The sequence below is a fragment of the Montipora capricornis genome, chromosome 3, assembly GCF_036669925.1.
Source record: "Montipora capricornis isolate CH-2021 chromosome 3, ASM3666992v2, whole genome shotgun sequence".
Classification (NCBI taxonomy): domain Eukaryota; kingdom Metazoa; phylum Cnidaria; class Anthozoa; order Scleractinia; family Acroporidae; genus Montipora; species Montipora capricornis.
The window spans coordinates 54756259-54768758 of record NC_090885.1 but is presented as its reverse complement, the minus strand read 5'-3'; the positions used below and the strand labels follow the sequence as shown (position 1 = coordinate 54768758).

The 12500-nt window shown below is 40.7% G+C and overlaps 2 protein-coding genes across 2 annotated transcripts in view; both read right to left on the bottom strand.

The window, feature by feature from the left end:
- Window positions 1-3247: 3247 nt before the first annotated feature.
- On the bottom strand, window positions 3248-5220 carry LOC138043423 (uncharacterized). The gene has a single exon (XM_068889686.1). The coding sequence runs from the start codon at window positions 5076-5078 to the stop codon at window positions 3843-3845; it is 1236 nt and encodes a 411-aa protein (XP_068745787.1). The 5' UTR covers window positions 5079-5220; the 3' UTR covers window positions 3248-3842.
- Window positions 5221-11458: 6238 nt separating this feature from the next.
- The window catches only part of LOC138041479 (probable DNA double-strand break repair Rad50 ATPase), an 8920-nt gene continuing 7878 nt past the window's right edge, over window positions 11459-12500 (bottom strand). Inside the window, 1 exon segment of the mRNA XM_068887230.1 lies at window positions 11459-11922. Within this exon segment, the coding sequence (XP_068743331.1) occupies window positions 11600-11922 (323 nt within the window). The 3' untranslated portion in view covers window positions 11459-11599.

The following is a 12500-nucleotide window of genomic DNA, read 5'->3' as shown; positions in this document are numbered from 1 at the left end:
ACAAATTGAGCCTTGTACGAGAGTATAGTTTCCCAGGCTTTTAGTAAATTAGAATTGCTTTCAATCATTCTGATTGGTTCAGTTCGGGGTTCGTACCTATTGTGTTTTGTCCTCGCAATTACATTGATTTACGACGGGTAATCGAAACTCGCTTCATTATCCTGGTGAAATGAAAGGGAAATACATATCCCAACTGCATGAATGCAAAATACCTTACGGCGGTTACACGCGCAGTTAACAATTCTTTGTTATGAGATCGAATCGTTAGAAAGACTCCCAGTTTATCGTCATCACACGGATTATCAGTCACAAGCGCCCCTCAAGTTTCGAAAAATGAAAAAAAGTTGTTAATGGGCGCGTGTGACTGATAATCCCTGTAATGACGACAAACTGGCAGTCTTTCTAATTGAACGCAAACTACGGCCGGTGACAAACATAAGGCTAAACAAGCGCATACCTGAAATGCATTTACCTAATACACATGTAAAGATATAGCTTTTCGATGCTAACGTATTCACTTAAGGATGGCGGAAGATCACGAAATGAATATGTTAAATGAATCCGTTAGCAGCGAAAAGTTGTATCTTTATTGAGATATATATTCTCTTTCGTTTTCATTGTTTCTGGTTTATCTTCGTAGAGTATTGTATTACCTCATTTTGTTACTATCAAGATTACCTCAAAAGCTACTCAAATTACTGTTATATATTTCAAAAAGTTTAGCTAACGATAACCGTTACTTCTGAAGATGTATGATGAGACATACGAAACGACGTCAAGTCCCTAAAAATTTTTTTCAGTTGTGAGGCATGTTTAGCCTCATGTTTGTCACTGCAGTTTGCTTTCGATTTCTAATCAAGGTTCGTTGGCCAAAGACGAAAAGTATCTTTCCTAAAAAGGAGTGGTTTTTCAAAGACACAATCAACATTGCTTTGCTTTCATAAACAGAGGCAACAGCAAATCGAAAGTGGTTGTGACCACGGCCCGTTCCTCGAAAGTCCCGAAACTTTACAGGCCATTTTTGGGTGTCACAATGTCTTCTGTATCTCAAGAACAGAGAGGATTTAAGTCGTCAAACTTTACAGACATGTTTCTTTTAATTGGCTTAAAAACATGTTAAAAGATCGGCTTTCCAAAACAAGTGGTTAGCAGTTTCACAAACGGTCAGTGTAAAACGCAGACTGCAGACTGCAGACCGGGGGTAAAATGCAGACTGAGGTTATAATTTAACTGTTGAAAAGCCCAAACCCATTAGAAATGCTAACAATTAAGCCTATGTATTGTTTTAGGCCTAATTAGGCCTAATGTTAGCAATTCTAAGGGGTTTGGGCTTTTTCAACAGTTACGTTATAACCTCAGTCTGCATTTTACCCCTGGTCTACAGTCTGTAGTCTGCGTTTTACACTGACCGGTTTCACAAATGGCTTTTCGGGCCCGAAAGATTTTGGGGACTTTCTAGAACTCAGAACGGATCTGCCACAGTCAGGTGGGACACTCTATGACAAATACACAGCCATGCGTTATACTGGCAAGGTGAAGATATTGCATGACCGCGACGGTCATTAAAACTAACAAATCTCGAACAAGTGCTCAGGATTAAATAGTTCCAAGGAGTTACTAAACACTTCAAACGATATACTTAGGGAGCATGAAACAATCGATTATTCGTCTCCCTGTTTGGCCCCAAAGATTTTTTGTTATGTATTTACCATGAAGTGTCCTACCTGACTGTGGGGGTTCAGTTATGCGCTCTTACAATTTTCTTCCGATTACTCCCCGGTCCTTCACGGTCACAGTATACAAACTGAACGCCCACCTGACATCAAGCCCACAATTTAATGCAGTTTCATTATTTCATTTCATTTCATTTGTGCAAAAGGGAAAAAGCTTTCAAGTTGCAAGAGGACCGTAATAAAATGCTGGGCTTAATAGACTGAATGCATAAATGGCGGCCAAAAAAATATTCTTTTGTTTATGTGCTAATTGGCCTCAGTAGCCTCGTTTGCATGGATAAAATACAAAAGAAAGGTTGCTTGAGAGCGAGGCTAGTGAGTCTCATTAGCACATAAACAAAAGACATTTTTGGCCGCCATTAATGCATTCGGTCAATAAAAGCCCATTTGAACGCAACTCAACGTCCGGTAAGCTTGTCTTCATTCTGGATACATTCTTTGATCCATAATAGCTCATTTCTTACTATCTATAAATCTTTATGCATATCAAATACCTATGTTATGTCTTAATTAACTTAACGACTCTGCTAATTACGGTAAACAAGCCGTTTTCCTTGAGAGCACACAACAAAAATGAATTCGATAAGAGTCTTTCTCTATCAATATACGGTCTTGCCCTATCATAGTCACAAGTGGGCTTATTTTTAGATACACTTTACGCGCAAAAACAAACAAAGGGACGCCACTTTAACCAATCAGGAGAAGCGTGACTGCTTTTGCCATGTTTTTTTCAGGGAAATGACAACAAATTTTCGCGGGAACGGGTATTCTAAAAAATAGACTCATTTGTGACTGTACTTGAGAGCCCACCCATGCCAGAAGAACACTAGTACTCTTATCTAATTTGCACACGATAAATACATAAAACTACGATACGCTCATTACATTTTTGTTTTCGTTTTTGATCAGTTAGGCATAAACCACTAATGTTGATTATCAACTCCTTTGTTGGGGTGTATGGGAGGAGATTCCATTTTGCTCTTGCTATTAGTCATTTCTCAAGCATATAGGTTGGCCTTCTATAGGCCACTTCAGAAAATACCATAATACTCTTTGTTTGTCCCGCAAAATTTTGCATAAGCATATTGTTTCCAGTTTCTTTTGGGACTTACATTTGTCCCAATAGAAAACGAAAAACAATGCTTATGTAAAACTTGGGGAGACAAACAAAAAGTATCATGGTATTATCCCAAGTGGCCTATAGAGATTTCTTCAAGTGTAGCTATGACCCTCGCAGTTATGGACGCAACTTTCAGTTGAATTTTAGGAATAGCGTAGAGAAGGCTGAAAAAATCAGGACGTCAACGGGTTTGAACCCGTGACCTCGCGATACCGGTGCGACCCTCTAACCAACTGAGCTCTGAAGCCACTGAAGTTGGGAGCTGGTCATTTGTGGGTTCTAAAGTTCACGTGCTGAATGAATCAACGAATGAAATGACATATGAAATGAGTCATATATTGAACTGCGGATATGAAATCAAGTGAAGCTATGATCCTCGCAGTTACGAAAGCAATTTTAGCAGTAAAAACTTTCTCATTCGCAGAGGTTTCTTTATTTATGCAGATGTTGAAAGCTGTTTAATTATTGCGCAACAAAATCCTTTCGTGGTATTTTCACAGTTTTCATGTGATTGCAGGCGATCGCAGATGATCGTAGATCCTACATCAACGATAATCGCAGAGGATGCCAAAAAAGTGACCATCTTAAATAGCGTCTCTATTAACAAGTAAATTGCCTGACGTCCAACATGGTTTTACACAGGCCGTATGATTTGCAACAGGCTATGTGACGCGAGTGCAACTGGAACAAAAGCATTTCCTGAGCAACATACTGTCTTTGCATATGCGTGTTAAAGGTTAACTTTTGTACATTCTTTCCCGTTGTAAATCTCGACTTATATAGAAAGGTCTTTCTGTAACTCAGACACAAAACCTAATTAAGGTAACGTTTAAACTGTATCATGGTTTACACAAATATGCGTCTGCACCAAGAGCTGCTACTTCCATTGTCCCCTCCCGGATTCACTAAGAAATGCGCTTTTAAATTGCTTAGGCATTCCGGCAAACACAGTACAGAATTTTCTTCGTTCCAAGCTTAACCAAGGTTATTCATACATACGCTTCGGATACAACATGAATATAGTACTCAAGCTCTGTGGTGGACGCAAACTTTGGTCTTTTATACCCATTGGGGTAACGTTTCCGGCACACGACGCTCTGGGGCGAGTTGTTTGGTCGAAATGCATCGCAGAGAACTCTGTATTGTTGCCAAGGAGGAGTTGCCGTTTCGCTCCATCTTTGTCTGGTGGGGCTGGAAGGAAGAGAACTCGTTTTAAGATGTGGGAAACGTGAATGAAATGGTGCAAGGCCGTGGGGACAGTGATTCTGTTCTGCTTGCCACGCTGAGGGTTCTAGCCTAAACGATGTTCCATTGAGGTTAACACTTTTATCGCCTTTTTGGTTTTCATAAACAAGCGTTCGTACGGACGATCCTCTGGACATTCTGTTGGGGGTAGTGACCGGAGGTTTTGTACCAGAAAAATTGCTGTCAATACTTTGGAAACTCGGCTGGCTCGGCATGGACTTCCCAGCCGCCTTTTCGAGCCTGCCACGTGGGTCTTCAATGTCACTTGTTGCATCATCCTCGCTGCCATCACTCGGACTCGGTAATCGCTGCTTCTGTTTATTTCTCGAACTCGATTCATTGGAATCTGTGCAGCTTCGCCAGGTATCTTCCCCTAAAACCTCAAGATTAGAATATCTCGTGCTTGCTTCAAGTCTTCTGTCACACTTTTCGATGCCCTCGTATCCGCATTTTTGAGACAAAGTTAAAGTATCCTTGGCAACCTCGTTCGTGTTTTCTATCTTTTCTGGTTGCTTAGTATTTCCACGGACCCTTTGCAAATGACCTTTAAAAGAAGAATTCGGGCTTACACTTTTGACATATTGTTTATATACCTTTCTAAGCTCGTTCTCACTATTTGCTGTCCTTTCACTGTCGCTTAGATATATTACCTTGAAGCCGGAGTTTATCCTTGCGAGATCGCTCCGGTAATGATGGAAATTCTGAATATGCTCGAAGCAATCAGGCACGAAGTCGTGAATCAAATCTTCGTATTTCTTTTCCACAACAAGGTCGCCCCTTGTGCTTGGTGCTTCAGCAGTGCATTTTGCTGATCTTCTCAGGTGCTGTTCTCCGATAGTCGGTTCTGAACGGAATGACAACGTGCGGAAAGCGTTCTTCATTCTTTGAATTTGCGCTCTGCGTCGACATTCCTCAAACTGCGAAGCGTCTCGTTTGCGCGGCGTCAATGGCCCGCGATTGACGCTAAACATACAGTCCATTTCTTCGGCGAGCTTCTCTCTTTAAGACGCTTGTTTGTGAAATTTGAACGAACTCGAAGCCATCTTACACTCTAAATCAGCAATTAAAATGGAGCCCCCTTCTTGAAATCCTACTTTAGCAACGCGAGTATTGTGTATTTAGAGCAAATTGGTGATTAAAACATGCGATTTTTTCATTAAGTAAACAAGACGAAAAGTAAACTTCCTTATACATTGATAATTTGACAAGAGATTCCTGTAATTACGAGATTAGTGTGTCAATTTTTTCTTAGCTCAATGTGCTTCAACCAAAATTGCATGATTGGCTTAATTATTGGGGAGGGGTGTGTGGGTAAAAGTATGTTTTCCTTGATTGGGAAACTAAACAAACGTTTCTTTTCCTTATTGTGTCCGAAATATGTGAGGTACATTACAGATGGTTTCGACCGAAAAGAAATATCTACTAGCCGGTTTGCAGTGCCCCATCAAATGACTAAATGTAATATGAAATTCATTTATCCTTTTTTATAATCAGTTCGGCTTTCAGGCAAGTTAAAGGGAATCGTTTGAGACATGGTATCTGATGCAGTTTCCGAAATTAGGCAGGAAAGAGGCATTTTTGATGGCACAAGTAAAGGCTGAATGTCCAGAATCTTTTTCGTCCTTTATGCAGTTTACCGATATGTTTTGACCGATATTTATTGCGTCTTTTAGGCGAACAGAAATAATTCCCAGTGGACGGTTTTGCTCAAACCTCGAGCTCGAGCTCGAGCTAGAAGCTCGACCTAAGCAGAAGACGTACAAGCTTTCTCAACATTACCTAAAGGAATATGGTTATGTCCTGTATGTCTGTTATCAATATTAAAATTGTTGCAATGATAAAACGAAAACATACATTTTCTTGTTTTTTTTTTCCCAACCGTACCTTTGTCTTTACGTAGACTCCCAAATCTGTGGCAATGCGTTGCAGTTCCTGTGGGTTGAAGAGATTAAAGAATTACACTAAAATTAACTAATCCCACAACATGGTTACTTGTTCATTTACAAGTAGCTAAATTAATTGGTTTTAACTATTACTAGTGAATAATTCCCCGGATAATAGTGAAACCTATCTTTTGAAAAACTCAGGCTAAATAAATCACTATCAAATGGATAAGCGCCTTCGTAACCAATGGAGTTGTTCATCGGATATAACGGTTTTTCTGTGAGATGACACTGCTCCATCCCAGATTACCACAGGCCAATCAACACACTGTCTTCCCAACTGGCCTTATATCTATTGTAGGTTTAATCCCGCCCCGACGTAACCCAGACATAAATTTCGTGATTCTACGACAACTCGTGTTTTGCTGTTGGTCATAGCGTAGGCCTTAAAGCAAACGGCCTGAAAATGACATTTATTCGCTAATAACCCTTTGAAAGCGAATTGGAAAAAGCAATTTTTAACGCCCGAAGGATGCCTCTTGGAAACCGCAGATAGGAAACTATGGAAACGTAACACCATCTCAACCGATAGCCCGTTGGCAAAACTCTCGCCCCTGAGATGAATGTTCGTACAGTGGTTCATTCGTTGACGTTCTCCGCAGACCAACGATTTTAATTGTTTTACACCAGGGAACGACGAACAATATAATAAGAAAACCGTATCAAAATATGCATTCACGTAGTAAACAGTCAAGACCCTTCTGGTTTGATTGAAGCGTCCTACTTACCCCTCGAGAAAGAAACTGGTCTGAACGACGTTAAAGATGAAAGACCAAGCGAAACAAATTATTTTCAAGGAATGGAAAAAAAAGTACAAAAATGTAAAACACGTGCATGTATTGCGTGCAAAGCCTGCTGAACGTGCAGAGAGTTTTCTTCCGCCTTTCCCCCCTTAAATGCCCGCTGCATAAATAAGTCAAAGCTGAGCAAAGCGTCTCACGAGGCAGCTGTAGCTCAGCCATTTCTTCACGTGTACAGCGAGATTTTGGTGAGATTTTCTCCTTGTGAGGCCATAAGAAAAGTATCAAATATTTTTGGGATTTTTTGCCTCTTGAGGCAACTTCCCCATCGTGAGCGGCCCTCTTGAAAATCTGGCTGAGACTGGCCAGGCAATCATGGAATAAAATCGAATGTCCTAATCACTTGTCTTCTCAACTTGTAGTTCAAGATGGCGTTCGAAATACAATACAATACAATTTAATACAAATGAACTCGATGGAACTTCTTGCTGTTTTTTTTTTTTTTGCTTCGACAAATTCGTCGTAGAAGAAACGCTGGCCGCAAGAAGATAACGGCAAGAGAATGGATTGCAAAAAATAAGCAAGAAGTAGCATACCCTTACCTGCTTCGGGATCTTCTGCATTTAAGGGCTCAAACACTTTTAAGAGACCTTGTTATTAGAAGGATTGTCACGACAACAATTTATCACGTATATCACGTAACCCCAATGTTATGGTACCATGTGAACTGCACCTTTTTGTGACGTATTAAGTTACCCTGGAAACAGGAAACCTTGCAGAAACACCCCAAATTTTGCCTTTAGTTGCCTATATCTCAAAAACGAACTCGGTGAGCCCCATTCTTTATTGCACAAAGGTGATCAACAGACCAAGATAAAACTCTCTGCAAAGTTTAAAAAAATTCTGTGTTGCGGATTCAGAGCTACCTTAAATTTTCAATTATTTAAGGTGGCTCTGAATCAAAAAGTTTTATCCTGGCATGCTGATTACATTCCAGAAATAAAAAATGGGAGTCACCGAGTTTCCATTTTGAGATATAAGCAATTAAAGCCAAAATATGGGGTGTTTTTGGTACACTATAACTTGGTACACTATAACTGGATCGGTACAATCGTCCTTGAACAAATGTATACCAGAATGAAAGATTTAATCGCGTCATGTGTCTTCTTGACAAATACTGCATTTGTCCAAGCCAGGTTGATCATCTGCCAAGCCGAAATTTGTTGGCACTTTTTTTGCCAACAAAAGCCCTTCATTGTATCCATGTTTAATTTACGAAATTTATAATGAGAAGCAAATTAATGGATGATATATAAGGGTCTGGTCCGGAGAATTTATGAAAGAAATATATACGTACCTATAATGCACTTATCAATGTTAAGCCCCAGAGAGGGGGGGGCTTTGACTTTGAGGTCTGTTCCCAGGGTGGGGAATTTTGACATGGCCACCATCTTGGATAAGGAAGAAGGCTTGGAAATCAACCTTGTTCCCAAGGCTTTTCCCTCCCCAGGTAGTGGGGAAAAGGCCCTGGGAACGAGGTTGCCTAAAAATAACTCCGCCATCTTGGAAAATACCCAGAAAGCGTTCAAATGAACTTCCCACATTTGTGAGAGGTGGCTGAACGAGAGGTGAGTGGTGCATACATTGCACTCTTACTGTGTGCAGCAAAGTCTAAAGGGCATTATTTTGGCCACCTTTACTCGCCCCAGCGTGGGGGCTTTTGATACTTTTGGCCAATTATGTTGTCACGTGGGTGGGGAATTTGACGCATTTTTTCAGAAAATGTCAAAATCTCCACCACCCCCTCCCCCTCCCCCATCCTGGGGCTTAACATTGATAGGTGCATAATATCTGCAAGTTAGAGTGGGCGCCATCGTGAAAAACGCTAGAAACTGGGAACTAGTACCCATACCTCGCAAGAAAGTAATGCCCAGAACTCAACAAAATCAAAATCATAGTGTTTTCGTGTGTCCATCTGCCATTGATTTGCAAACTAATTGTCAGAAAAATTTTCAGTTCCCACAAGAATTTTCCAACACAGCCGATGTTTTCTTTGTTTTTTTTTTTACTCTTCAACAGGGCCGCCGTGACGTCGGCGTGTAAAAGACTTTTGGGAGTTTAAGATCAACGACGCGACGGCAATGAAAACGTCACAAATTTTGCATATTTACTGAGCAAAAAAACAATAGCTTGCACGCTGTGCACGTGCATTTATTCATTTTTGTACATTTCTTTCACGTTTTCGGCACATCTGCGACGTAAAATGACCAGTTTTCAAGTTTTTCGAAGAACGTGAACACAAGGCAGCGAATTTGTCGTACCTCCTAATTCAGTTCCTGGAAAGTTGAGCTAGTTTTTAGAAGTTTGACAAACCGACATAATCACGAAAAAAAAGTAATAAACCTGAACTTGCAATTTTAAATGACGTTTTCGTTACTGTCGCGTCGTAGATCTTAAACGGCTCCGTTTTATCACAAACCGAACAACTTGGCCTGTCAGGGTTCGTACTCTTAAAAGTTTTTCAAATTCCATGACTTTCCATGACCTTTTTCACGACTTTTTGCAGTTTTCCATGACCTAAAGTTTACTGAGCTGCCAGTTGCGAAAATTGTCAAAATTATCCTTGTTCTTGGGGTATTTTCTGACATAACTCGTCTGCATTTTATTTTGTCCTTGCTTCCACTTCTGCAATAATTTACATACCACACGTAACTCTAATTTTCCATGACTTTCCATGACCGTCAGAGCGAAGGGCTGATGCTCAAGTCTGGTTGGTTTTCACTAGCGACGCAAGCACTAGCACAAGTTCATATATAAGAGCGCTTATTTCATCGTGAAAAAGGGGTTGACGCAAGCATAAGCAAAGGCGCATGCGCAAGCACAAGGATCAAAATATTTCCATTTCCTTGTGCTTGAGCTTCTGCTTGCGTTCGCTTGCGTTTTGTGAAAACGAAACACAGCATAAGTACAAGGAATTTGCTATGTCTGGCCAATTGATGCACTTGCTCCAGATTCCCGGTGTCTGAGCATTTGAACAAAATGGCGGATTCCGCGGTTGATTTTTGACGCTTATCATTGACGTTCGTTTTCACTTAGCATAAGCTACTTATGCTAGCGCTAGTTGTGCTTGCGTCGCTAGTGAAAACCAGGCTTCAAAGGAGTTCACTCCTTATCGACGCAGCACTGCAGATTTTTTGGAGACGAACTCCTTTATTAGGCAGTTAAAGGACAACTCGCTCATATTGTACAACGAAAACAAGATGGAATAATCATAAAGATCTGTTTTGAAGTGACGTTTCCGTTGACGTAGAAGCTTAATAGGGATGGCAACCGTAAGTGAGCTGTCTCCCTTTTAACTTGTCTTCACACAACCACATTTACATCTTTTCTCCATTAGAGATGATTAGTATAAAAATCTGGAGGGTACCACTGCCCTGGCATGCGAAATATTCTCTTCCGGTTCTCGCCAGCATTTCAAAAACGTGCGTGCTTAAACTCGCTAATGCACGAGACGCTTTTGAGACGTGGACGGCAACCGGAAGTGAGCTGTTTCCTTTTTTGCTTCTTTTGACACTACCACATTCCTATTGCTAAGTATCTTTTCACTATTACAGTTGATTAGTTTAACACTCTAGGAGACACTACTGTCTTGACATGCGAAATGTTTACTTCTGGTTGCTTGCCGTCCGCGTCTCAAAATCCTTGTGTGCTCAAGATCCCTAGTGAGCTTAAGAACGCGCGTTTTTGAGACGCGGACGGCAACCGGAAGAGAACATTTTGCGTGTCTGGGATTTTCGGGTGCCCACATTTTTTTTACTAATCGTCTCTCATGGAGAAATGATACTTAGCAATGTAAATGTCATTGTGTGAAGAAAAGTTAAAAGGGTAAACAGCTCACTTCTGGTTGCCGTCCGCGCCTCAAAAACGCGCGTACTCAAGCTCCCCGTTTTAAACGAGAACGCCACGAAACAAGAATATAATTGGTTAAAAGAGGAAAAGTAATCGTGCTGCACGTGCAGCACGCATTTTAGCACAAATTCGTTCGGTCCTCTGCACAGCAACGACGTGAAATCACCAAATTCGAGGTTTTGCCGACATCGCGAGCGTACAAATGTGAATCTTTCAGTCTTCATTTTTAACTCTGAAACCACTCGTACCAATTCATTTTAGCATACTTCGCCAACATTGTACGACGCGAGCGAAATGGCCTAACCGCGAGAAACTTACCATAGTTCAAAGTTATATTCAGGGCCGTAACCAGTAACAGGCAAACCGAGGCACTTGCCTCAGTCATTTTTCGTGATTTTTAAAAATAAAGTGTGATTCCGGTGTCGTCTTTAAAATATGCCGGATCATAAAAACCTAAAATACCTGCAAAGATAATTTAACCATGGACATTGCCTCAGTCATAATTTTTTTCTGGCTACGGCCCTGAATTATTTTGAGGTGAAGTTGTCGTCGCCGTTGCTGTCATACGGCAACCGGAGGCGAGCTTTCCGAATGCCAGGACAATGGTGTCTCCCTGACTTTTAATAATATTTAATCATCTCTAATGGAGAAATGATACTAACCAATATAAATGTGGTTGTGTGAAGACAAGTTAAAGGGAAAACAGCTCACTTTCCGTCAATTGCGAGCTCACTCTGCCATATCTTTTTCAGATCTTCACTCCAAGCAGTTTAGAAGGACAATTTTCTGCTAAACCCTCAAGTTGTGCAGATAAGAATTGCATACGCACTACATTGAAAAATCTTGAAACACATTCAACAAATTTTCCAAAATATGTAATTAAAAGAATTAAAAGAACCCAGAGAAAAGCTATTCATAATCACCCAGGTTTAATGAAGGTGCAAAACTGTGCACCATCATCTTGACTCTCTCTTTGCTCTTTCCAATCCGCTGCACAGTGTCTTCAATTAACGAGAGTCTCTCCTTTTCTTCGTTGTATCTGATTTCCAGTTCCTGGCATCGGTTCTGGCAATCTTCTTCCTTCACCTTGAAAGCATCAAGTTGACTTTGTAGACGGTTGATCTTCTCTTTCAATTCTCCTTTATCCATTTCCAGTTTCTTCATCAATTTCTTCTCGTCCAGAAGTAGTTCCGTCACCCCTTCCATATTGCTGAGAATACTCTCAGCCTTATCTGAAAAAATAAGCACAGACATTGGTTGTTTACCATTTACAAGCAGAGACCGGTTGGTACTAGGTTTGTTCAAATGGTAAGCAAAAACTCCTGAATGGGAAATTTAGTTGGGATCGGCGTGTACCATTTACAAAATCCGTTCAAGGTTACCGAGAGAGTCTGGAGGGAGGCAAAATCATGGAGGAATGCAAATGGTAAACACATTTTCCATTTGGAAATTCCGTTTGGGAATTTTGGACTACCTTTCAAGAAATCCCGTTTTCTCAGGGGATTTTCCGTCTGGGAAGACCAAAATAGGCTTACCATTTACATTCCAACCGAAATTTCCGGATTTTTTCGGTAAATGGTAAACAACCATTGCTAATTTAACTTACGGGCACTTTACGTGGACAGAAAATTGTAAACAGACATTTTCCAGGGGCACCCAAGGTCAAATTTTCGGAAAGTATCTGTCCGGAAGACTATTTGAGATTTTCGGAACATTTGTTGTAAAATTTCTTGCTTGCCTGCCTTTCCTAGGATTTTCGAAAGTCTGAAAAAATGGTATAATTGCCCACTTTTAACGGATTTTCACCCTA

Bases quoted from the DNA above. Each gene is read 5' to 3' on its own strand.
- LOC138043423 (XM_068889686.1), bottom strand. From the start codon at position 5,078: ATGGACTGTATGTTTAGCGTCAATCGCGGGCCATTGACGCCGCGCAAA.